This window comes from Natator depressus, chromosome 2, assembly GCF_965152275.1.
Source record: "Natator depressus isolate rNatDep1 chromosome 2, rNatDep2.hap1, whole genome shotgun sequence".
NCBI lineage: Eukaryota > Metazoa > Chordata > Testudines > Cheloniidae > Natator > Natator depressus.
Genome location: NC_134235.1, coordinates 220481757 through 220508627, shown reverse-complemented (window position 1 = coordinate 220508627; position 26871 = coordinate 220481757). Strand labels below are relative to the sequence as shown.

General features: G+C 40.9%; 1 protein-coding gene across 1 annotated transcript in view; it reads left to right on the top strand.

Moving 5' to 3' along the window:
• Positions 1–26871, top strand: part of LOC141981745 (pituitary tumor-transforming gene 1 protein-interacting protein-like) — a 57154-nt gene that overhangs the window by 14511 nt on the left and 15772 nt on the right. The window contains exons 4-5 of the mRNA XM_074943388.1: positions 5286–5394; positions 14421–14489. Of these exons, the coding sequence (XP_074799489.1) occupies positions 5286–5394; positions 14421–14489 (178 nt within the window). The remainder of the gene's footprint in view (positions 1–5285; positions 5395–14420; positions 14490–26871) is intronic.

Here is a 26871-nt window from a genome sequence, read left to right as displayed (position 1 = left end):
TAATAAACAGATGTAATTACTTGTAATTCAAGCTATAGTAAGATAATATTGATTTTTGTTCCAAAATTAAGTTGACTACCATGTATTTGATTTAGAATATGTTTCACCCAAGGAGCATCTTTGGTGGGATTCACTAATGTACACTGCCTGAGATCCTTAGGAACAGCCTTTTGAGGTACAGAGTCGGGGTGCTCTGCCTTAGTAAGCACATCAGCACCTTGACACTTAGAGGGGTGGTTCTTCCAACTCTACAGGAGATAGGATGATGTATGTGCCCTTCTTCACCTTGGGTGAAGGGAGTCAGCATGATAGAAGCATGTTGCTGCTCTCATGGCTGCCTCCTCAGCATGGACAGACAGCTATGATGGCAGCAGAGAACTGGAACTATACCAGTACTTCCACTAGAATGAATGCAAATGGAAAGTTCAAGAGCGTATGAGAGTGGTACAGTCTAAGGATGGAGGTGTGTTGGCTGTGAGTGCTGAAGAGATGCAATTGAGGCTTTTAAAAAAGGGGGGGGAGGGGCTGATGAGTAGCATGGCTTCACTTCTCATTTCCTTACTTTTTACAGTTTGTGTTGACAAATTATGCAGCCTAACAACTTTAATTCACAAATTAGTTTTGTGCATGAATAATGTAAGGATTGGTTTCAGAGTAGCAGCCGTGTTAGTCTGTAACACAAGTCCTCAAAAAGAAAAGGAGTACTTGTGGCACCTTGTTAGTCGCTAAGGTGCCACAAGTACTCCTTTTCTTAATGTAAGGATTGTGACTCCTATGGTCTGTGTAACCCACATGGCTTGTCATTGTGAGAAGCTTTATTGGTGCTATACAAAATAGAAAGGAAGTGATGATCCCTGCCGTGAATTCACAGCCAAAATGGACCAACAAGAATCTCACTTGTGTGCACTAGGAGACATCAGGGTGGCTTGATTTTAGATCACATTTTAATCATGATTAAAATCAGGAAGCAGGAAACCTTGATTTAAGACGTAGTTTAGTCATGTTTTGCATTTGTACTTTCTAAGTCTTTTTCCTAAAGAATAGCTGATTCTCATTGATTGGTAGCCATTAAAACATGTTGCTTTGCAGGTAAATATAGCCTGCACACCAGAGTTGGTGCTTTTTTTCCTCTGAGGATACACTATACACACATTTATTTAAGCTGTTCTATATCTTAATTTACATTTATTCAGATTCTTAATTTTTCAATTTTATATTTTGTTAGAAAATGGTGAACGGTGATGTGTTCGTTATTTACTAGATAACTAATTTTTTACTTACAATTTGTGCCAAGTTCTATTTGGATGGAAATTCAAATTTAATTAATGCACAAAAACAACATTTTAAAATTTTTGTATTAAAAATAATACCTTAAATGTGATGGATACATAAAAAAGCAGTTTTTTATCAATACATGTTTTCCCTTTTAAAACTAATTGATTTACTACAGAAATGAGGTATTATCTGTAGTTAGTTAACTGGTTATTTTTTTGGTTACCATCTCCTTCAAGATTTTAGAACTAGTAGATCTTATCCTCTCACACTTACATTTTAGTCATAGACTGGAAGAGGAGAACAAGTTTTCCTGCTTTTTTCAACACTCAGTTTCTTAACTTCAAATTAACTAGTCATTCAACTTAACTAGTTGAATAAACTGAAATGAAGAAAATATTCTCTCTGCAGAAGAAGCTGTTGCTGTTGAAAGCTGGTTTAGCAATTCAACCAATTGTGGTTCCACGTGCTTAGCTTAGCCAGTGACTTCCATTTCAGTCGTTTGATTTTCTTTAAAAATTGGAGCAAGCATACTGCTTAATATTATTTTTTGTGTTTAATTTAAATTATTTTAATATATTGTTATTTTAGGCCTTAACATAGGTTGTCAATTTCAATTTTAATTTTAACTAGGTATATTTTTTTAAAAAGATATAGATTTAATTTAAATTTAAAAAATCCAATTTTTTATTAAAATTTTATCTGCCATGGGAGACATGAAGGAAGCCTTAGTCTTACAGCAGTAGTGATAGAGATTTTAAAGAGAGATTTACAATTCATAAATATTGTTCCTTGAACTGTTTGATTTACTCTCTTTTAAAAGAGAAACTCAAACTATGTATTCCTGAAAACTACTGTTCACTGTTCAACTTCTGATGCCACATGGTGTGCTGAGCAGACAAATTCTTTCCTACGTATCATTAGTATGGGAAGTACTTGCAATTATTTTAGGCAGGTTTTCATTTTGTAGATTGACGGTAGCTTAACCATAAGATGAAAACTTCATAGTAGCACACCTTCTGCACAATAAGTGAACAGTTGCCAAAAGACTTCCCCTGCTTCCGCCCCCTCCCGCCCCCGAGTTATTACAAGTTCTGCACTGCAGCATGCCATATGAATATATGGTCTCATGGAGTTTGTCCCAGACACAGCAGGGAACTAATACCACATTGAGGATGGTGCTATTGTTTTTCTTTTTTGCAAATGAAATGAAGCAAAGCCACTTATTTTTGACTCAGTGTTGCTGAAAATGAACAGTGCAGCTCGTGAAATGCATTTTCATGTTCAGCTGTGTATTGGTGGAAAAATGGAAAGCTGGGGAACATATAGGTCCCAGATACCAGTGATATCTGGAACGTGACATGCTGACAAATGGTTGGTCAAAGCTAAAGGAGGAAGATGAGTGTAAAAGCAACATCAGTTGAATTTATTGTATTTTTATGGATAAATAAGCAAATAAAGTAGCTGGTGGATGCAGGAACACAGAATGACATTGATATTTGTTCCATTTTGTTAAATTGTATAGTCAGTTGCTTGACCACACTTTTGGTTTTTATCCCTGTATAGACATAACCTAAGAGAGCAGACACAATTGGGCAAATCTACCATTAAGAACTCTTGGAATGTGGCCGGTCTCCCTCATGCCACTGATTTACTTACAACCCCAGTAAAGTTGTTTCATGAAGATTAGTTATAGGGTAAAGATGATGGTTGCTTGAGTCAGTGTTTGTTTGAAGTTACAGTGGCCCCTCTTAAATTACCTGAGATGTTAAACTGACCCTATTTATAGCCTATCTAATCATAACAGTTGGATACAATTGTTAATAAGCTTAATTACAGTCTAATTTGTTAAATAATCTATTCATAAGATTTTTATGAATTTTAACTATAGAGAAGAATTAAGAGCCTGTATTGTTCCAATATTCAGATCATCCGGACAAGACAAATTCTGACACAGATGCTAAATTGTTTAGAGTCCATTTTAAAAATTAATTTAAACTTGAATTTATTTGTTAGTCAGTTTTCAGAAAACTCATTCTGTACTCAGTGAGTATTTGCTGTAAGTTTGGGGAGGATATGTATTTTCATAAAAAACAGAGGTTGACTCCCTGCTCTCTGTGCAAAATGGGGGTCATGCTTAACTGTTGAGATGGACCAATATCTCCATAATTATTGAAGTATGCCAGTCAGAAGCATTGTTAAGGTTGCATCTTGATTTCTACTTTGATGGGCCTTTTCTCTACAACTCAGTAAAAACATCAATTTTAGATTAAAAAAAACAAACCAACAAGAACACAAAGTGTTAGTGAATTATTGAAAAGAATCAGTTGAAAATTAGTCATAGTGAGGGGAGATATGTCATCAGAAAGGATATTGCGGGCTTTGGGGTGAGGGCAGGGCAACAGAGAAGGGCAGCAAGAATGATCAAGGCCATGGAAAAAGAATGGGGTTGTAAGATAAATAAGAGGGAATAGGGGGGAAAAAAATCTAAAATAATGAATGGCATAAAGTAGGTAGATTAGGAACTTTACTTCTCCTGTCCATGATTCAAAAAGGGGATATTTAATGAAATTGAAGAATGAGAAATTCAAAACCAACAAAAGGAAATAATTTACACACAACCTGTAATTAGACTATGGAACTCATTGCCACAGAAAGTCACCTGAGGCTAAGAATTTAGCAAATTCAGAAAGGATTGAATGTTTATATGTATATCCAGAGTTGTCATTAATTAATTATAACATTTTTTTGAAGGGATACTGAATCTCATGCTTCAGGCAAGCAAAACTCTAATTGTTAGAGACCAGAATAAGATCTATTGGGGGTCATATTACCCCTCATCTACCACTGCAGAGGTCTTAAACCTTCCTCTGAAGCATCTGGTGCTGGCCACTGTTGGTGCTGGATTAGACAAGGTCTGTAGCAGGAGTCTTTCCTTTTTAAGATCCCTTTCACAGATGCCACACAACACAGATTAAATCTTGCGGTGAAGTGTCATACTAAGGAATACATTTGAGAATGCAATGTCTTGAAAAAATTTTCATGGTTCTACTTAATTACGTTAGGGAGCTCTGTCATTTAATGCATAACCACAAATCCACAGTTGTAAACTTCTGGCCTTTGATGTGAACTAAAAGAGTGAACACATCTGTGAGCTGCATTGGAGATCTGTTGCAGCAAGCAGTTGTGGTGAGGAAAGGGGATAAAATAAGGGATGGGATCTGGGAGAGTTGAGAACGCTTTTTAAAAAAAACCCTTACTTCTCTAACACCCGTTCTCCCTTTCATCTCTAAACTCATTGAATGCACAGTCCACAGCTACGGTCTAGAGTTCCTCTCCTTCAATTCCATTCCTAATCCTCTCCAATCCATTTTTTGTCTTTTGCATTCCACTGGAGCAGCTTTCATCAAAGCTTCTAATGACCTCTTCCGTGGCCGGAACTCAAAACAGATGCTTAGGGCCAGGATTTAACCACGCAAGTTGTTGACTCTAATGGTTCTAATCTTAAAAAAAAATAAAAAATCTATGCTCTGAAAATGTCTGGGAGATCTGTATAGTGGTTGTAAATTACCCAATTATGCAAAAAACACTCTGTAGCTCTGTAACTGAGAAATCATAGTGTATGTAGAAAAACTGGGAGGGAACTTTCATTGCCATGTCAAAATCTGAGATGAGGTTGTGTTTTTATGTAGAATGGACAGTTTAAAAGGAGAGGGCTAACAAAGGGATTAAAAAGCAACCTGATCTCAATCTGGTGAATGATGATTTTTCAGAGAGTAACAGTGGCAGAGTTCTTATGTGAAACTATACGACGTGTCGTTCTAGCAGCTATTTTACTAAAACTCCTCTAGGAGTACTGCATAAAAAAAACCAAAGATGAAACTCGGAAAGACCAAATGTTCATCAGAGGAAGCAGGGAGAAGACAAATTCAAATGACCACTGCTCAAGTCTTACAAGTTGTTTAATTTTATATATACACACACATATATATATATATATTTTTTTCTTACAGTGAACTTTGAGGCCTTCATCATTGCCATAGCTGTAATAGCAGGACTCATCCTGCTGTCCATTGGTGTCTGTTGCTGTTACTGCTGCTACTGCAGAAGGCGTTCTAGGGGGTAAATATATTTTTCTTTTATTAGCTTTGTTGGTCCTACAATGCATAATCTCCAATAGCTCTCCTAGAAATTTAATTTGGAAGTAAAACAAATTTGGTATTTTTTTTGGTTAAAAGAGATGTAAACATATTTATTCACCCCACTCTGGTATTCTTTAATCACATCTTCCTGGTAAGAAAGTAAAATGAATAAAGATTGTATGCACATATATATATATATATATAAAAATAAAAATAAAAATCTCAGAGTATGTATGGTGTGTGTAAAACTTAACAATCATCTTAACAGGATTTTTTTTCCAAAGATTGATGTAAAATTTAAATTTTTTCAAAAAGCTTTAATATTTAATTGTACAAAATGTCATGTAACTATTAGAGTAGGTAGTTGAATCAAAGCACATTAGATAAATTAAATTAGCTCTGCATTTACACTTTGAGTTAATATTCATTCTGCACTGAAACAGATTTATGGTATAGCAGCTACAGTATCCACTGAGGACAGGCTACGGTTATAAGATCCATTAGTTTTCTTCATTTCGCTTGTTTTAAATGATTGTCTGTCTGAGCCGGCACCAGCTTTCCAAGCAGGTGCCTGGGGCGGCATTGAGAATGGGGTGGCAGTCCGTGTCCCACGGTGGCAATTCAGCGGCAGCCCTGCTGCTCTTCCAGGCCCGGCGGCAATTCGGCGGCAGCTCCGCCGCTGTTGTGGCCGCAATTCGGCGACTGCTTGAGGCGGCAACATTTTTTTAAAAAATAAACAAATACCACATCCTGAGTCTGCTGCCTGCCAGGGTAGATAAAAATCAATGATTTTTAAAAAAATAAAAACGAAATCTGATTTTGTTTAAATGATAAGATTTTTTTTTTTAAATCTGTTTAAAATGAAATCTGAATTTAAGACAGGCATCTTAAGACCTAAACTTACTATAATTGAGTTGTAAATATGAAACATGTTTTGATAAGACGTTTATATATCCAAAACATTTAAGGCTGTTTTGTTTTAATAAAATTTAAATGCTGTTTTGTGTTTAATTAAAATTCAGTTACTATTCTAATGCAGCTTGACACAGATCATGAGCAAAAAGTTATCTAGTAAATAAGCAATATATCACTCATCATTTTCTAACATACTAAAATGTACAGATAATAAGAATCTTTTAAGGCTAGTTCGTGCCTGAACAAAAGTGGGCCAAGACGAGGAATAAAATTAGTATCTATCCTGTATAAACCAAGCAACATTTCAATATAGTTTAGTGTCCAGGCACCTGAGTCTGCTTCAGGGTATTTCAGCTAGCAGTCAGTAGACTGTCTCAGGAATCAGTTGTCAGAGATCCTGTTTTCCTTTAATTTACACAAATGTCATGATCATAGTAGAGATAAAGAGATACCTTTTTGCTCAGAGGCTTTGAGGATGCCTAAGTTAGCTTCAAAAAAAGTTTCAAGCTTTACAAAAACCAAACATTCTAAGATCTTAGAGGGTTTCTGAAGTTCACTTGTTGCCACAGGTTTAATTCTTTAATTGTTTAACATACTTCAAAGGGATCCAATAAGCAAGCAGTGTCTTGTTTGATTTGTGTATGGGATGACAGCAATAGTTGTTTTGTTTGTTTGTTTTTAAATGGTGCATAATCCTAATTGAGACACCTTCTGGAAAATAATGTTCATTGGGGCAGCACAAGTGTCCTCTTGTAGCACTGCATATTTGGAGCAAGCTTATAAGGGCAGTGCAGTCTCAACTAGCTGTTGTCCTTTCTTTCCTCAATTGCCATAGGGATAAGGACTTTCTCTCCATATCTGGAGGAATTTCTAAGGTTCTGTACACCAAATAATCTATTCTCTTGTTTGTTATTTTTTGTTAGGTGCTTTAGAATTTTTTTAGATATTACTCGATTTGTGCCATTGCACTGTTTTCTCATTTTTGGTCCCTGTGCCAATGAAATAGAACTGATCTGTAGCTACCAAGAAGGAAGATTTAAAAAAAAACGTGGATTTAAATTGTGTGTCATTCCCATCTGTGTTCCCAGAGAAGGCTACACGTACCCGTTTGTTCTGTTTGGTGGAAATGGATTTTCCCAAACTGCTGCACTGTGCAAGTCTTCAACGCTTCAGGCCCATGCTGATGGGCAATCGAGGCTCTGAGCCTTTCTCACAGAGTAAGCTTTCTTGGCCGGTCTCATCCACCACCTCCACCTAAGGAGTGGAGTAGACCTCTTGATTTCAGTGCCAAGCGCATCAAGGATGGCTCCTGTGAAAAAGAAATCTCTGCCAGATAGGTTGTAATATCACACTACTGTCCCAGAGCAATGAGAACCATCTAGCAAATCCACTAATACGACTGAAGCCCATCTAACAGAGGGAGAAGAAAAGGAGAATGATTGCATCTATCTCCAGTATCCCCTCTCTACGGACACACTCCTCTGTCCCTTCTGCTATCTAGTCTGAGGATTCCAGTGCATTGGCGGTTCAGCAGACACCTCAAGAGAATCCATAGCAACCGGATTGCGTTTCGATGTGCCCTCTGCAACCTGCCTTTCAAGAGGCAGAAGAAATGTAAGTTTCATCAAGGCACCTGCAAACTGGAAGAATCCAACTCTATCAGTCTATGTTGCCACCACCCCATCTCGGCTCCGAAAGCAGAAACACCACGTGCGCCAGCTCCAGCTTCCGACTCCCCAAACACTCTGGCTACTGCATCCCAACCTATTCCTCTAGAGCCACAGCATGAAAAGGTGGTCCAACCATCTACTGAGGGAAGGACTATCCCTGCCCCTGGGACCAGCCAACTGGATATTACTGCCTCGAAAATCCCTAAGCTGGACCCTGCCAAGAGGAGGATCGGCGTTACCTCGCAGCTTATGCAAAGCAACTCCATCTCCAGATGGCTTAGTGCTTCCTTGCAGTACGTCCAGCACAACGCCATTGGCAGAAGGGTCAGCGCCCCCCGCAGGTAACTTAACAGGACCCTGTCGTCAGAAGAGCTAGCACTACCTCACAGGCCACTCAGCGAGACCCAGCCAGTGGAGGATTATCTCCACTGCTCGGACCATGCAACAGGACCCCACCCCTAGACGGACCACAACGGCCTCCAAGACCACCCAATGGGACCTTGACCCCAGAAGGTTTCACTGCATCAAAGACCCCCCAGACTGAACTTATCCACAGAAAGACTAGCATTGCTCCGGAAACTCCAAAGCAAGATTGCATCCCTAAAAGGGCCAGTACCGCTGCCTCTAAAACTGTTCTTCCTAAAAGGACCAGTGCTGCCCTGAAATCCATAAGGGAAGATGCTGCCCTCATTCCGGAAGATCCGGCCGAATGGAGTTCTCAACGCCAGGAGGGGAAAAAGGCAACAGACTAATCCCACAGCAGTTTTCCAGTCTCAGCCTGCGGAGATTGAGCAGCCAGAAGAGCAGCGGCCCACGGTGAGGGCTGCCACACCATGGAAAGCTGCTTGGATGGAGGAGTTGGCAAGGATAGCCTTCTTTGAGGACTTTGACCTCCTTGTAGACAGACTCACTAAAGATCTGTCTGCAGAAATCATATCTGGGAGGAAGGGAACTCAGGAGAACTCACAGACTGCGCACAGAGCTTCTGCATCCAGACACCACAGCAACAACATGAGGGAAGCCAGGAGAAGGAACATCAGTTGCTGCTATGACCCAGCAGCAGCATCCAGGATCCAAAAGTTCTACTGGTCGATCAGCCCTAAGGCTATAAGAGAAATCCTCGACGGGCCTTCATCCTACTGCGCAGTCCTGTCCCAAAGTGTCCCAAACACTTCAAGGGTGTGTTTTACCATGTAGCTCAGAACGACGTGCAGCATCCAGAGTGCCTTCATCCTCTACCCCGGGTTGACTATGCAGAGGACCTGGAACAAGACTTTACATCACAGGAAGTAGAGACCAGACTTACAAAGACCAAAAACACCGTCCCAGGAAAAGATGGCATTCGTTACAACTTCCTGAAAAAACTAAACCCCTGGTACTAGCTGCCATTTTCAACAAATGCAAACAGTTCCACTGTACTCCCAGCTCCTGGAAGAAATCTATGACGGTGCTCGTCTACAAGAAAGGTGAGTGAGACGACCCCAATAACTGGAGATCCATCTCTCTCTGTTCCACCGTGTACAAACTGTATGCCAGCTGCCTCTCGGCTAGGATCACAGACTGGTCAGTGAACGGAGGAGCAATCCGCTCCATCCAGAAAGGCTTCATGTCATGTGAAGGCTGCTACGCACACAACTTTGTCCTTCAGACTGCCATCCACATGGCCAGGAGGGCACGGAGGCAGTGTGCCATAGCATGGCTCTGCCTGGCAAGTGCTTTTGGATTGATGCCCCATCAGCACATTTTTGACATGCTGCGAGAGTTTTTGGGATACCTGAAAACTTTCTCCAACTAATCCAGGAACTGTCTGAAGCCTGCACCGCCACCATCCACTCCATGGAAGGAGAGATGCCTGAAATTCCTATCCGGAGCCAGGCTGCCCTTTGAGCCCCATAGTTTTCAACTTAGCCATGGAGCCACTCATTCGAGGGGTCTAGAAGTTTCGATTTATATGATAACAGAGTGAATATCCAGGCCGACGCAGACTATCTGGTCCTGGTCGCAGACAACCCTGAGACTCTCCAACAAATGCTTGACCTCACCAGCCAGGCTGCCAACTGGATGGGACTCCGCTTCAGTACCAGGAAGTGTGCATCCCTGCATATCGATGGCGGTAGAAGGGATTTGGTCCAGGTGAGCCATTTTACGTCCAGGGCGATCCCATGATCTTCCTCAAGGACAGGCAAGCATACCAACATCTCTGCATGCTGATGGGTTTCCGCGTCCAGCAGATACCATCGCGGAGATCCTACAAGAGGTGGCCAGGACTGACTCCTCCCTACTGGCATCGTGGCAGAAGATCAATGCTCTGAACACCTTCCTAATCCCCCGTATTTCATTCATCCTGAGGGGATCCGCTGTAGCGGAGGTACCTCTTAACAAAGCAGGCAACACCATCCAGCAGCTGGTGAAGAAGTGGATGCTTCTTCCCCAGAGGGCCAGCAATGAACTAGTATACATCTCACACAGGCAGGGTGGCGACAGCGTCCCTCAAATGGGTGATCCGTGCGACTTTGCCGTGATCACTCATGCCTTCCGCCTTCTGATGTGCTCAGACGCCACGGTGAGGAACATCGCGGAGTGTGCTCTGCAGGATGCCGTCAAGAAGTGAATCGCCATGACCACCTCCATTCAAGGTGTCGCCACCTACCTGAGCGGCTTGCTGAAAGGTGAATTTGGAAGACGGGGGAGACTGCTTCGCTCTGGACTCATGCCTGCAACGCTACGCGACAACTGGAGAAGTATATCGGCTGCCACTGGGCGTGGTGCAAGGATTGCCAGGAGATGGTAGTCCTAGTACCACAGGTGAAGAACACAGGTACACCATCATCACTTCAAGAGCCAGAAGCAATCTGAAGAGGACCCCTGTTTTCGAAGGTCACTATTTTCTAAATGGACAACCTACCTAATTCTTAATTACTGAGTGACAATCTCCACTCATCGATATATTTTTACTTTTCACAACCAAATCTATGTACAACTTTTCATGAGTGATATACCTGAGTATTCAGATTCTAATATCTAAACTGTATTGTTAAATCTATTCACCTAAATTTAGGCTTTTGCTGATTATGTACTCTATGTATCATATGACTTTTAAAAACAAACTTTGTATTTGTGGATAATCTAAGCACTATACCCAGATGTACAGATCCTCTTTTCTTAACCTATGTATTATATAATTTTTTTAACATTAGCTTTACTAAAATTTTTAAATCTAATGTCTTCAGCTGGCATATCGCCTCTAGCACTGAAGACTGTACATTGGTGCCAAGTTGTGAGTCTAGCAGTGCCAGGACTCCATTTGTGCTAAAATAATCTTCACTATTTGTGTCCTGTTTCTCATAAAGTTCCTGTCCTTGTGAGACTTCCTTGGTTCTGGGGGCTTCCCTGCTAAAGAATGCATCTCTTCGTAAACAGGCGGCTACCGTTACTCAGTTACATGGAATCTCTTTGGTTCTGAAGAATCTTGGTCCTGATCAGGAATCCCCTCTGTAGTTCTGGGGCCTCCCTTGGCACCAAAGAAGCCTGCATTAGCGCATGAAGCTATCAGAACGGGACCAATTTCAAGTGGCACTTTGTTTTGAGGAGGCATCAGTACCACTCTCAGCTGTGATCCAAAACGAGGGCAAGAAAAGCATGTTGAGGAGGTTTCCATGGGTTTGTCTACACTACAGTTGGGAGCAAGCCTCCCAGCCCAGATAGCCAGACTCTCGCTAACAGGCTAAAAATAACTGTGGATGTTGTGGAATCAGTGGAGGCTTAGAATAGTAATCTGAGTTCAAGTTCACTCTACCTGCTGGGTCTAAGCTAGCCTGAGCCTCCACCAGTGCAGCATTGTCGTACAGCTATCTTTAGCATGGTAATGCAGGCCCTGAGAGAACAAGTCTGTCTGCCCAGCCTGGGAACCTTACTTCTGGCTGCTGCATAGACATCTCGTGTTGGGAGCTTGACTGCCCCAGAAGAGAGAGAAGCAACCACCATCACCTTCAGCCAACAAGCATTCAGGAATATGAATCCCTGCATCGTTGGTGCCAATTGCTCCTCTGGCTCTGTTCATGCTACAGGTGCCAAGACTCCCAGGGCTTCTCCTAGTATATTTTCAGTTGGTTATCATTGTTAGCATCTTGCACCAGAAGTTTTGCTGCTTCCATGTTCTTCAGAGCTAAAGGTTCATGAAACTAATGGTATATGCCAATCTATTGCTCCTTTCTGAACTTGTCAGTCTGCTGAAATACTAAAGTATGATGGGTTTCAGAGTAACAGCCGTGTTAGTCTGTATTCGTAAAAAGAAAAAAGAAAAGGAGTACTTGTGGCACCTTAGAGACTAACCAGTTTATTTGAGCATGAGCTTTCGTGAGCTACAGCTCACTTCATCGGATGCATCGACGAAAGCTCATGCTCAAATAAACTGGTTAGTCTCTAAGGTGCCACAAGTACTCCTTTTCTTTTTTCTTTTTAAAGTATGATGGTTACTTTTAGTTTAGTTGACTTCTATGATAAGCTTAACTCAGAACTTCCCTGGAGTGGTTCGAAGCAGGAAAATACTTTTAAATTCCAATGCTGTCCAATAATAAATACTGTACATTCCAAGTCCTATAGAGCAGTGGTTCTCAAATTTTTGTACTGGTGACCTCTTTCACATAGCAAGCCTCTGAGTGCGACTCCCCCCTTATAAATTAAAAACACTTTTTAATATATTTAACACAATTATAAATGCTGGAGGCGAAACAGGTTTTGGGGTGGAGGCTGGCAGCTCGTGACCCCCACCCACCATATAATAACCTCGTGACCCCCGGAGGGGTCCTGACCCCCAGTTTGAGAACCCCTGCTATAGAGGGATGTAATAGCTGTTTGGGCGTCTATATATTTTGGAACAGAAATGTGAGTTGGGACTATTATGTAGTCCCTCCTAGCCCTTCTGATAATCCAGTTTTACAAAAGGCTGTGCAAGAGTTAGAGGCTTCTGTTGTATCACATATTTCAGCCACAGTGGGTTCATTCTGAAGTTATACCAGACAGAGGATATTTAAACAGATGCTGTCACTTTGAAATCTGGTCAGGTTCACAAAAGGTCAATTTATTGACTTATCCCCAAATTAATCTTCTGCAATTAAAAAAAATTACTTTTTTTTTTCTCTCCCCTTTCTATGAGAGAGGCCCACACAAATAGAGGAAACAGAAATTGACTGCACGGAAAAGGATCCAGCTACATAGTGTGCCCCTCCCCTTCCCTTTCCCCTCCCCCCCCCCCCCCGAAAAAAAACAAAAACGGAGGCAGCAAGTCTGAGCCTTGGTCAACTGACTTGGGCTTGCGCTACATGGCAAAAAATAGCTGTGTAGGTGTTCAGGCTTCGAGCCCAAGCTGTAGCGCAAGACCCGTGAGCCCAAGTCAATTGACCCATGCTCTGAGACTTGCTGCTCTGGGGGGGTTTTTGGCTATGTAAGATGTACCCAAAACATACACATTTAAAAACATTTCCACTGTAATCACTTTTAGTATTCTTGGATGGTACTTGTAACAATAGTAAGTTTTTAAAACAACTGTATGGAAATGTGACTTGACAGTTGTGTCCTTTAATGAACGGCTGAATTCAGACTGCCCCTTCTGATCTATGTATGATGTGCCATACATACAACATATGTATGTATGGCACATCTATGTTGTGACTTGCTGTGATTATCCTGTTCTAGCCACTGGATGTCACTGTTGCTCTGCTTAAGTGCTGATGTAAGTGCACATATATGGTACTAAGAAAAGGGGGACTTGTGGCACCTTAGAGACTAATAAATTTATTTGAGCATAAGCTTTCGTGAGCTACAGCTCACTTCATCGGATGCATTTGATCTAAGGTGCCACAAGTACTCCTTTTCTTTTTGGCAATACAGACTAACACGGCTGCTACTCTGAAACCTGTCATATATGGTACTGTTAGTCTTCACATCTCAACCAACACATGTTGAGACTTATCAATATTTCTGATTAACACATCTCCAGATCATGCATTCAGTTTTGGGAGATGATGATTGGAGAAATGTGACAAAAGTATACAATTACTAATTCTTCGTGTTCAAAGGAGTTGGGATAAATTAAGTCCGGTGGTGAATAACTAAAAGAAAAATAAAATATCCTTTGACAGGCATTGGCTTCAAATGTTTTCTAGTTCTTATATGGTATACGTAGGTTTAGCTGGTAAAGTGTGCAAGTACTGCAAAACTAAAAATACTTCTAGTGTAAAGGGAAAATGCTACCAATTTGTCAGTTGTGAATTAAACCATGTACTGGAGTCAAGTGCATCTGTAAGAGCTGTAAATAAGGGCCGATTAAAACATTGTCTGAAAAATGACCAACAGGCTTTTTTTCAAGCACAGAAAATCTCTCGATTTCTCTCTTCACCCTCCCCCCCTCCCATCTTTCTAGTGTACCAGATGAAGAGGAAGAAAGACTTGCCAGAGATCGAGAGGAGAGACGAATGCAATCTCTTCAGCGGTGAGTTTTGGAAATATAATGTATAACCATACGCTTCTTGGTAGAATTTTTATTACACAAGTAGTAACCTTAGCTCCTAGGGAATTCAGTATATATTAAACAAACAGTCCAAAACCCAGAGCCATCTAAGCAGGCAGGGGCAATAAAGATAAAACATTAACAGGAAAATATAAGCACAGACATCGTAACGATATTTGATTCTGACTAAGACAGTGCAACTTCAAATACTGGATAGAGCCAGTGTACGTTCCTTTCCATTGGTTTAACTGGTGTGCTCTTTACTTTGGGTATTGAAGGTTGTACTACTTAGGAAAAGACAGAGTTCAAACAAAACCACATGAAAACTCATACTTGTGATCTGGAAATTGCTTACCAGTTAAGCGCTTTGCATTTATGGCTAAGTTTTGCACAGTTAAAATCAAGATCAAGAAATGGAATTTAACGTTCCTGCATATGTTAACTCTACCGTGTAGCACATGTGAATTTTGTTTTTCTGGTTAAATGAATAGTTTAATATAGTGGATGTTAAACATTACCTGAAAATATATGGCCGACTTAACTTTGCGGTAGCAACCTAAGCTGAATTTCTGGCTTTATTTTAACTGTGTAGACTTACACAACAAGTTTATCTTTTTGCATTCATGCCCTTCTTTTGGGGCTTGAGGGGACGACGTGTGTTTTTATAGGACTTTGAAGATCACACTCCACTGAGGGGAATAGGGACAGGAAGGGACAGAGGTAAGACACTTCCTAGACAAGACAGGGTCACATAGATGGTTTGAAAATGTGTTGGTTGATGTATTTTTAAGAATAACTTTGCAACAAGTGTAGACACATTTTAACATTTTTAAAATGTATTAGCTGGTCATGGTATATATTGGGTGCAAACTTGTATTTAATAAAATGTTAGCTAAGATGCTAACTTAGCATCTCAGGAATGGAGTTTCTTCGACTCATCCATGCAAAAAAGCATGAGTGGTCAGCTATGAAAAAACATTCATATACAGTCATATTTGAGCACTTTACACAGGTAGCCACTGATGTTTGGGGAGTGTTCATGTAACTGACCAGGGCAATTCTAGCCCCTATTTTAGAGGGTTTTTTAGTAAGTAAACTTAAGCCATTTATTTTTCAGTTAATCCTTCATTTTTTAACACGTGGCTAAGGCGGGAAAACGCTGGGATACAGGAGCACTGCTAGAGCCAATGCTTCCCTCTCCAATTCATTGATAGGGAGTGTGCACCCTTTCAGTGTAAATGCTTTAGCAAAATCAATCCCAACTTCTGGATCTTTCATATCGGGCTGGGAAAATATGCAGTGATGTCACGGGAAGATGACTGTTAGGCTGTGCTTAAAAAGAGCTTTATAATCGTTTGTTTGTTTTTTTTAATTCAAATTTGCTTGTGGACTTAATCCAAAATGAGCATTGTTTATATGTCAGGTGTCAGTTGGCCTGATCTGTTTTGAAAGTTAGACAAAAATTTATTGTAGAAAAAGTGTATTTGTCAGCATTGATTCATGCCATTCAATTTATAACTGATCACTTAGCTCATGCAGTCAATTGTTTTGGTTTCATAATCAGCCTAAAGAAAACTGAAGTACCATACCAATCTGTTTTGAGTGATGCGCATGTCTAACAGTTGTTAAGATCTGTGACGCTCTTCTCACGTCCATGGAAAAGTTGTGCTGTCTATGGAGCGTGCTGTCACAGAATGCCACAATTAATGAGATTCTATGACACTTCCCAGGGCTGTGGAGCACCTCGTTACCACCTGCTCTTAGCATGAAGAAGCCTTGTCTGTGCCTGCCTGGGTCCCTGATGCACACCCCATCCACATGCAGTCTACACGGGTCCCTCATGCAGGCTAGCAATAGTCACAGTCCAACCCTGAGTCCTTTGTGCATCCCTCTGGGCGTCAAGCCCCTTAACCACTGGACGCTCCCAGAATTAGCAGATCCACTTCTTATTACAGATTATAGCTTAACTAGTTACATTTTAGAAAACAGCTTTGCTTAACACACAGTGCTTAGGTTTGTTTATATAGAACACAAATATGTTTATTTAACAAAGAACAGATCAAATTATAGTAAACAGAAATATTGGAAATCAAGAGTGACTCATACAATAAAATCATAACACGTATTGTAGAGACTATATTTAACTAACAAGATGCCCTTTTGCCTAATAAGGTTATTGCCTACCCAAAGTTCTTAACACCTTGTGGGGAAAAAAAAAAAAACAGTGCCAAAGATACAACTACTTGCAGTGGTCATGGACAATCTTGTCTGTCCCACTGGTAAACATTTTTGCAGTTCTCACATTGGTCTGAGCTTACACAGATTCATAGATACTAAGGTCAGAAGGGACCATTATGATCATCTAGTCCGGCCTCCTGCACAACGCAGGCCACAGAATCTCACCCACCCAGTCCTGCAAAAAACCTCTCACCTATGTCTGAGCTACTGAAGTCCTCAAATCATGGTTTAAAGACTTAGGGGAGCAGAGAATCCTCCAGCAAGTGACCCGTGCCCCATGCTACAGAGGAAGGCGAAAAACCTCCAGGGCCTCTTCCAATCTGCCCTGGAGGAAAATTCCTTCCCGACCCCAAATATGGCCATCAGCTAAACCCTGAATGTATGGGCAAGAGTCACCAGCCAGATACTACAGAAAATTCTTTCCTGGGTAACTCAGATCCCCCCCATCTAACATATGTGTTCACCTATAGTATATGCTGAATCCTTGTACACTGACGTCACTGTGAGACTCAGTCATTCTCCAGTTAAGATTTAAGGTATTCTCCATGTAAATGAAACTACTAAGGATGAATAAAATGAAAAGTTTCTGATTGTTTTATGGCATAGCTAGGGAGGCAAAGTTAAGGTAATTTAAGTGCCTTGTTTAAAGAATGCAACCTTAACCTTGAATTCACTGGATTTCTAAATTTTTTTTTTTAAATAACACTTTAAAAAAAAAAAAGTTGATATGCAGTTAAATCACTGTGTGCCTGCAGACTTATCTGCACAGTCTTGGAGGGAGGGATTTACTTCAGTATTTTTTAATGTTCCTAGGTTTGGTTGGAGAGGAATTATTCTTGCAAACTGTAAGAGGCTCACAGTAAGGGCATCTTTATCTAGCAGACCTTAGGAAGTCTGGGGGGGCAGGCAGGGAAGGGAATCAGTATGCACTTGATCGGCTGGCAACAAAGTTCCCTGTTAATTGCAATACCTATCCACTCTCCTGTTGAGGAGACTGATGCTGCAGATCATTTAAGGTCCTCAAAAAGGGAGTCCCTCTTCTCTATACCTCTGTAGGCCCTTAGCATTTTCTTCTATACACCTTTTAGGTTCTGTAGAAGTGTGCCTCCCTTTCTTTCAGCTTCTAATAGCTGATGGTAGAGGCATTGGAAGATGGGTAGGTGGAAAATACTGTCAGGAGGCTTGAGATTCAGCAGACCTGGGGAAAAACTGGCCTATGTGACTTTGCTCTTGGTCCATTGTGTAGGGGTTTTCTGGGAGGTGAAGACTTCTTCCTGGCTCCCTGTGATCTCCTCCCTGGTGCCCCCCTACATGATCTTTAGGGCTCTTTCTACATGGGAGAACTGAGTGGCAAAATTATACTGTTGTATTTATACCACTGTAGCTATACCAGTACAGGTCCCTGTGTGGATGTTCTTGTTCTGGAATAAGAATGTCTGCATGGAGAGTTTTATACTTGCATAGCTCTAGTGATATAATTAGGAGGTAAATTTCCCCTTGTTGTCAAGCTCTCAGTAGGATTTTCAGCCCCCTGGCAGTCTTTAACATCCATCCCCTGTAACACTTCTGGGGAGGGCAACCTCACCTGCTGCAATTCTCAGAAAGCTTCTTAGGAACCATTTGTAAGTCTTAAGATATTCATCAGGGTTCCCTGGGTCTCGCTCTCCTCCCATTCACCCCTACAAAAAAAGCACTAATGGGCTCTCCCTGCCCACCTGCATGTAGCAGACACATTTTGGGAATTAACAAGCCTACTAAGGGTTGTGGCGGTTCAATGGTGGTACCAGTGAACCTACTAAGGTGTGAGAGATCAAAGAGCTTCTTAAGACCAGCAGTTTTGTTGTTGGTTCTTCCCTTCTGGGTTCTTGATCTTCCCCCATCCTGTGGAAAATCTACTCTGAATTTCCTAAGGTTGTCAGGCTGACTTCCTGTGGGCTTCAGAAGGTGGGGCGTGGAGAGCGGAGTTTGAAAATTGGGACTTTGGTGGTGGGCCAAAGATTTGGGATGCATTCTAGCCTCCTTAGAACTGCCCTTCAAAAGATCTTTTGGTGGAAAATCTTTCTATTGAGAAGCCAAGGTAGTGATTGGCTTTCCTTGCAGAGACAGATCTCAATGTAAAAGGCTGGAGAAATTAAAATCAAAATAAAAAAAAAAGAAAACTCAGGCATCCAGCAGTCATATGGCATGTTGTACTAAGACTGCATGATCAGATAAATCCATAGCAATGTTTGAAATTGAAGAGGTAGCTTCTGAAATTAAATGTTTTTCAACTAAACATTGGTGCTGTGCACTAGCTCTGAGCTAGGGGAGTCTAGTACACTGTTTTTCTTTTCTTTTTTTTTTCTGTTTTTTGGCTGTGAAGTGGGAAAAAGTTAGACTATTTGAACTATGAGCTCTAGGGTGTCATAGTTAGAAACTCTTGTCTAATTTGCTTTACATTTGTAGGACAAATCTACCTCTGTGTGAGGTTAAATTTTCAATTTTGAGACTGGTTTTGTGGGAGGATGGAGGGAAACTTGTTTTAGAACATAAATACAGATGCAACCTTAGCTATGGAGTGATTGCTGTCACTCCATAATGTATCCTAGTGCTTCCTGCTATTCTAACGATATGCAACTTTCTTTTCTTAAAAAGTGAGATTTAGTTCTTAATGGAAAGCAGGAAATATTGTTCTAAACCCCAGAATTGGTCAATGCCAGATCACAGTTCACGAATTGATTTTGAAAATGAGGGCGGGAGAAGAGGGAAATGATGGGAAGTGACATTGTGTAGTACGGAGTATATCTGCTCACATGATTTCTCCGCAAGAACTTTCAGGGTTGATAAACACAAACATTCTACTATGAAAATGAAATAAATATACTAATCTACAAAGCACTGGTATGATGCAGTTGTGTTAAAACATCAAATGCTTGATCATTATGAAAGGGCATTGTGTGATTCTGTTACTTTTCAGTGAGCTAAATGGAGGTATCTTCAAATTGCGTTTGAAAATCAAGCAAAATAAAATCCTTTGCACATTCTTCGCTTCACTGTTCTATCCCATTGTGTCTAGAGCACTTTGTAGGTATTTTTGTTTTCTTTGGATCTAAATTCTGCATTTTTATGTACTTATACATGCATTATTATTTAATTGTTATGAATTCATAAGGAAAAACCTCACAGTCTTAGAGTTTTTTAGTAGTTATCTTGTAGGTATTCAGATTATTGTATGTGGAACCTTTAATGAAGAGAGAGCAAAACGTATCTTGCAACAATTCTGTGACTCGTTTATCTTCTACCCTGATGGAAATAGCACTCACCTGACCACCTGTCCTGGAATTAATTGATATAATTGGATTAAACTGGTTCCACTCTTTCCTGTCAAAAATATCCGTAGAGAGTCCATAATGGACAACTGCTGCTGCTCCTTAGGAGCTTTGACAAGCAGAGTTCCTCAGAACTCAGTTCTGTCACTGCTGCTATTTAACATCAATCTGTAATCTTTAGGAAGTATAGTGAGTTGACAATGATGTCCACCATATGCAGGTGATAGGCAGGTCTGTTTGTGCCATTCATCCAGACAGCACTGTGTCCTAAATATCTCAGTACGTAGGGAAGATTGGAGCCTGGTTGAAGATCAGCGGGGAAATCCTGTGAGAAGCAGTGGAGCACTAACATCTTACCCTTTAAAGGCATGTGCTTTCTTGAAGTTAAGTGTATGCACACCTTAAGTATCATACTGGACTTATTGACCCTGGACGTTCAAGTAGCAGCAGTTACCTAAAGTGTTGTCTTCCCATTCCAGCTATCAAGATGAATCCATCCTTTCCTCCTGGATAATATCCTAACCATAGGAACTTATGTATTTGTACTCTGCAGTTTAGAATATTGCTACTCTCTCTACCTGGATCCAGATGAGAAGTTCCGAAGTAGCTACAGGTGGTACACTAATGCTGCAGTTAACTTAAAGCATATCAAGTCAGTGCTTTACAACCTGTACTTGTTCTTTGTGCACTCCCAGATCCTGGAAGTGGATCTGATATAGACTTTAAAATTCCTCCTTATCTTACAGACCACCACTTCTGGAACCCAGTACAGCAGGGGTTCTCAAACTTCATTGCACGGTGGCCCCCTGCTGACAACGAAAATTACTACACGACCTCAGCAGAGGGGCACCGAAGCCTCAGCCTGCCCAAGCCCTGCCACCCCGGGTTAGGAGGCCCAAAGCCTGAGCCCCATCACTCTGGGCGAGGGGGACCAAAGCAGAAGCCAAGGGCTTCAGCCCCAGACAGCAGGCCTGTAACCTGAGCCCCGCTGCCCAGGGCTGAAGTCCTTGGGCTTCGGCTTTGGCCCCAGGAGGTGGGGCTCAGGCTTGGGCCCCAGCAAGTCTGAGCCAATTCTGGTGACCCCATTAAAACGTGTTCGGGACCCACTTTGTGGTCCTGACCCCCAGTTTGAAAACTGTTGCACAACAGCAGTTGCAGTTAGGCAGCAAACCGTTTAGTCCAGATGTCGATTTGAGGAAGCAGGGAGCTAATGTCTTCAAGAGGAGACCCAAGGAACTCGTGCCTTTCCCAAAAGAGGTCAGAAAGTACCCGTACTATCCTCTGGTGACTCAAGATACAGATGCTCACTACAACAGAATTCCCACAGAATTTGAAAATCTGATGTTTTCATAATTAGCATTCCATTGTTGAACCTAGGGTAGGATTGAGTATTAACTAGCCTTCTGGATTTTTTTCCCACTGTGCTTTTATAATCCGCGTTCAGTGTTTATAGCACTTCTGGAGCTATTGGCTGATAGAAACCAGGCTGAGAGAGAAGCACTGGTGCAGTTTTTTTTATTGTGATAATAGGTCAGATAAGACCCCTAGTTTTTGTGCGCTTGAGATGCTAAGCTGCTGTATTATTTGTAAGATGATCTACTTGGTGCAGGGTCCCCTGAAATCCTACACAGATAGTTTTTGCTCCAGTTCTTGAGAGAGCAATTTGCCTGATCTAGTGGTAAATTGATAGCAAGATGACCGCCAGCTGTTGGAAGGGAGAGGAGAGGAGAGCAGTGGTTGAGGGAAAAGATGTAGAGTGAAAATCAACTGTTGGACAAATCCAAACAGGAGGATTTATATAAGCTGTCCGCTATCTTCGCAAAAAGGCATTTTAAAAATGTACTTCTAGTATTGTTTGTAAACAAATAAATTTGTTAGTCTCTAAGGTGCCACAAGTACTCCTTTTCTTTTTGTGAATACAGACTAACACGGCTGCTACTCTGAAACCAAACTAGAATGGCATGCTTCTGTGATTGCCATAGTGTACACTGTTAACAAACTGAGCTGATCATACAGTACTTTTTAGACTAACTTCCATAATTCAGAAAAAAGGTACAAAAGCTTTTTTTTAATCTGACCATACTGTAATGTTTCTACTGATCTTTCCCTGTGCAGCTTCTGTGCAGCTTTGCTTAAATCTGCCTTCCTTTGTGCTCCATTTTACTTTTGACAAAATCTTCTAAAATTGTAGGAGTACTTGTGGCACCTTAGAGACTAACAAATTTGAGCACAAGCTTTTGTGAGCTACAGCTCACTTCGGCAGATGCATTCAGTGGAAAATAAAGTGGGGAAATTTATATACACAGAGAACATGAAACAGTGGGTGTTACCATACACACTGTAATGAGAGTGATCAGGTAAGGTGAGCAATTACCAGCAAGGGAGGGAGGGAACCTTTTGTAGTGATGATCAAGGTGGGCCATTTCCAGCAGTTGACAAGAATGTCTGAGGAACAGTGGGAGTGAATAAACATGGGGAAATAATTTTACTTTGTGTAATGACCCATCCACTCCCAGTCTTTATTCAAGCCTAAATTCATTGTATCCAGTTTGCAAATTAATTCCAATTCAGCAGTCTCTCCCTGGAGTCTGTTTTTGAGTAGAAGGCCTAAAAGTGGCAATTCATCAACAACAAAAACTTCAAAAACAGACTCTAATTCCAATTCAGCAGTCTCTCATTGGACACCCCCCTCCCCCCCCGCTGGTAATAGCTCACCTTACTTGATCACTCTCCTTACAGTGTGTATGGTAACACCCTTGTTTCATGTTCTGTGTATATAAAGTACTTCTTTTCTTTTTGCGGATACAGACTAAGACAGCTGCTACTCTGAAACCTTCTAAAATTGAGTTATTCGCCACCACATGTTGCAGTGGGAGGATCATTTTGGGAAGATTTTCTGTATTCTCAAATAAATAGACTCCTTGTCCCTTGCTTATAGGAAATTATATGCTAACTTCAGCTTGATGGGCCAAAATGTGTTTCTTGCATACCTGATCTCTGAAAATTTACCTAAAATGTAATTCTGCTGGGCAACCCAGCAATATATTTAGGAATCTAGGGTTCTCCTCTGTGAAGTATGTGTATGTTGCAGTATATTTCCACTTGCTTATTCTGAACAGTTCTAGGAGGAATGAGTGCATTCCAATTTGAGAACAGCAGAGGAACAGTATGCAGTCTTATGTCCATGACCCAAAACATAGCTGACAGGCTTAATTTTAGTTCTGTTATCATGGAACTACTTCAGGACTTGCCTACCCAGAATACCTTTAGGTTTATACACTGCATGGTCTTCCATAGTTAACCATGTCCATAAATATAGGTTTAGTATGGTATTGGTATGGTATTACATACTCGAAAAAGGAAAGGGTAGGGTATTATTGTGACTCTTTTCAAGAGACCTTGTTTTGGAAGGATCAGAGATAATACATTATGCTGCCATCACAGATGTGCGTCCTCTGCATAGAACCATGGAAAAGCATTGTCATTAACTCTGGATGCAACTGCTTAGTTGTTGGGTTTTTTTGTGTTTGGTTTTTTTGGCAATGTGCATTGCCAGAGGGTGGGAGGAATATTTAGTCCACACGATTTTATATCAAGCGGAGAAAGTCTGAGGCTGTGAAGGACATCTACTTACAAGTATGCTCTGTGTTTTGCCAAAGGGATAACAAGCAATGGACTAGCTTTTATTAAGAGCATCTTTGAGTAGTATAACTGGGTAAATTATTAGCGGAAGAGGGAGATACAGATCTGACACTATTAATAGTAATTATTGGAAGACTTAAAACTGACAGGGATGTCAACCTTGGTGTCTTTTAATACAGTACATAAGCTTCCAAATTGAGACTGTAATGGTTCCTCTAACTGGTAAACAAATTCTGTAATTTTACCACATGCACATCATTTTAGATCTGACCCCTGAAAAAAGTTATAGTTAAGATTAAGGCTGCTGATTGATCGCAGTTAACTCACATGATTAACTAAAAAAAAAATTAATTGAGATTAAAAAAAATTAATCGTGATTAATTGCAGTTTTAATCGCAGTGTTAAACAAGCAACTACCAATTGAAACGTATTAAATATTTTGGATGTTTTTCTACATTTTCATATATATCTTGTATTCTGTATTGTAGCTGAAGTCAAAGTGTATATTTTGATTACAAATATTTGCACTGTAAAAATGATAAACAAGAAATAGCATGTTTCAGTTCACCTCATACAAGTACTGTAGTGCACTCTTTGTCCTGAAAGTGTAACTTACAAATGTAGAATTTTTTGTTACATGACTGCACTCAAAAACAAAACAATGTAAAACTTCAGAAGCTACAAGTCCATTCAGTCCTACTTCTTGTTTAGCCAGTTGCTTAGACAAACAAGCTTGTTTACATTTACAGGAGATAATGCTGCCCTCTTCTTATTTACAATGTCACCAGAAAGTGAGAACAGGCATTTGCATGGCACTTTTGTAGCCAGCATTGCTAGGTATGCTAAACATTCGTATGCCCCTTCGTGCTTCGGCCACCATTCCAGAGGACATGCTTCCATGCTGATGCTTGTTAAAAAAATAATGCATTAATTAAATTTGTGACTGAACTCCTTGGTGGAGAATTGTATGTCTCCTGCTCTGTTTTACCCACATTCTGTCATATATTTCATGTTATAGCAGTCTCGGATAATGACCCAGCACATGTTCATTTTAAGAACACTTTCACTTCAGATTTCATAAAACACAAAGAAGGTACCACTGTGAGATTTCTAAAGATAGCTACAGCACTTGACCCAAGATTTAAGAATCTGAAGTGCCTTCAAAAATAAGAGAGGGACAAGGTGTGGAGCATGCTTTCAGAAGTCTTAAAAGAGCAACACTCCAATGCAGAAACTGCAGAAACTACAGAATCCGAACCACCAAAAAATAAAATCAACCTTCTGTTGGTGGCATCTGACTCAGATAATGAAAATGCACATGTGTCAGTCCGCACTGCTTTGGATGGTTTTCGAGCAGAACCCGTCATCAGCATGGACACATGTCCTCTGGAATGATGGTTGAAGCATGTGCATCTGGCATGTAAATATCTTGCGACGCTGGCTACATCAGTGCCATGAGAACACTTGTTCTCACTTTCAGGTGACATTGTAAACAAGAAGCGGGCAGCATTATCTCCTGCAAATGTAAACAAACTTGTTTGTTTAAGTGATTGGCTGAACAAGAAGTAGGACTGAGTGGACTTGCAAGTTCTCAAATTTTACATTGTTTTATTTTTGAATGCAGTATTTTTGTATGTAATTCTACATTTGTAAGTTCAACTTTCATGATAGTTTGCATTACAGTACTTGTATTTGGTGAATTGAAAAATACTATTTTTTTGTCTTTTTACAGTGCAAACACTTGTAATCAAAAATAAATATAAAGTGAGCACTGTACACTTTGTATTCTGTGTTGTAATTGAAATTAATATATTTGAAAATGTAGAAAAATCCCAAAATATTTAAATAAATGGTATTCTATTATTGTTTAACAGTGCGATTTAATCACAATTAATTTTTTTAATCCAGCAATTAGTCGCAATTAACCGCTTGACAGCCTTAGTTAAGATACTTAAAATGGCTGCGAATGCATGGTGGTTGTCACAAAGAGATGATTGGCTCTGTCCCACTGCCTAGCCTGCTTCCTACCACCCTATCTGGATCCTTTTCTTTCATTAGACCTCACTTCTGCGGCACCCAGCCTGAATCCCACCAGTCGTGTAAAAACATCTAGGCACCCCTTTCCCAAAGCTAATTGAAAATAAAAGTTTAGTTACGTAGATAACGTTCAATTAACAACTTGTCTGCAGTGCTTAGCCACTTGACAGGGGTTGGGGGAATTCTGCAGAAATACACCGGAAAGACTGGGGGGAGGGGGAGAGTTCTTGTTTCTTAAGAAGCTGCTAGTTTCTCAGTCTGGATTAAGTTACAAGTGAAAAATTTACTCCTGAAGGAATTCGATGCCACTGCGCAATGTAGAATTTGTGCAGAATTTCATTTTCCCCACAGAACTGGGGCTGCTGGCTGCCACTAGGGGCTGTTGGACTCTGCAGAGCCCAGCTCGTAGTGAGTGGCGTGCCCGTCCTGGGCGAGATGGAGGCTCTGCACTGCTCTGCTTGATCCTCATGCACCTGGGGATGTGAGTAGGCCTGGGACACTCAACTCTGGCAAAGGGTGAGGAAGGGCAGGGCCATACCACGACCCCCAGAGGGACAGTAACTAAGCTGCATGGAGCAGAGCCTGTGACTGGGCTCTGAGGGGATGGGGCGCGGGTGTACACCCCCACAGCAGGGCTCTGGGGAAGTGAAGGGATGCAGGTGTCTGGGCAAGGGGGGACCCATGCAGCCCCCTCCAGCACCTCCTAACTAGAACTAGGTTGTCATAGGGGTTTCTTTAACTCTCTACTCTTGGGGGAATCTTTTTGTTGTCTTTATTGTTGACATACTTTGCTGACGGGTATTTTGAAATGACCAGAATAATTGAAACTGGAGTGATTATATTGTGGTGTTTTTGACAAATAAAATATGCAGAATTTTAAAATATTGTGCACATAATTTTTAATTTTGGGGAGGCAAATTCCCCCAGAGTAAAAGTTAGGTGCAGCACTGTTGTTCTTTCTGTAGCTGTTCCCTTAGATACAGTTTTTTTTCATAAATGGCTGTTTAGATCAGCAGAGGCAGTTGGAAATGCAGCATCCCCTAGAGTGGTTGTCTTAATTAGTTTGATGTAGTCTACCTTCATTTTACCACCTTTTCATTTGGTGGTGGTGGTTGCTGGTGCTGCTGCTTGGGAGGGTT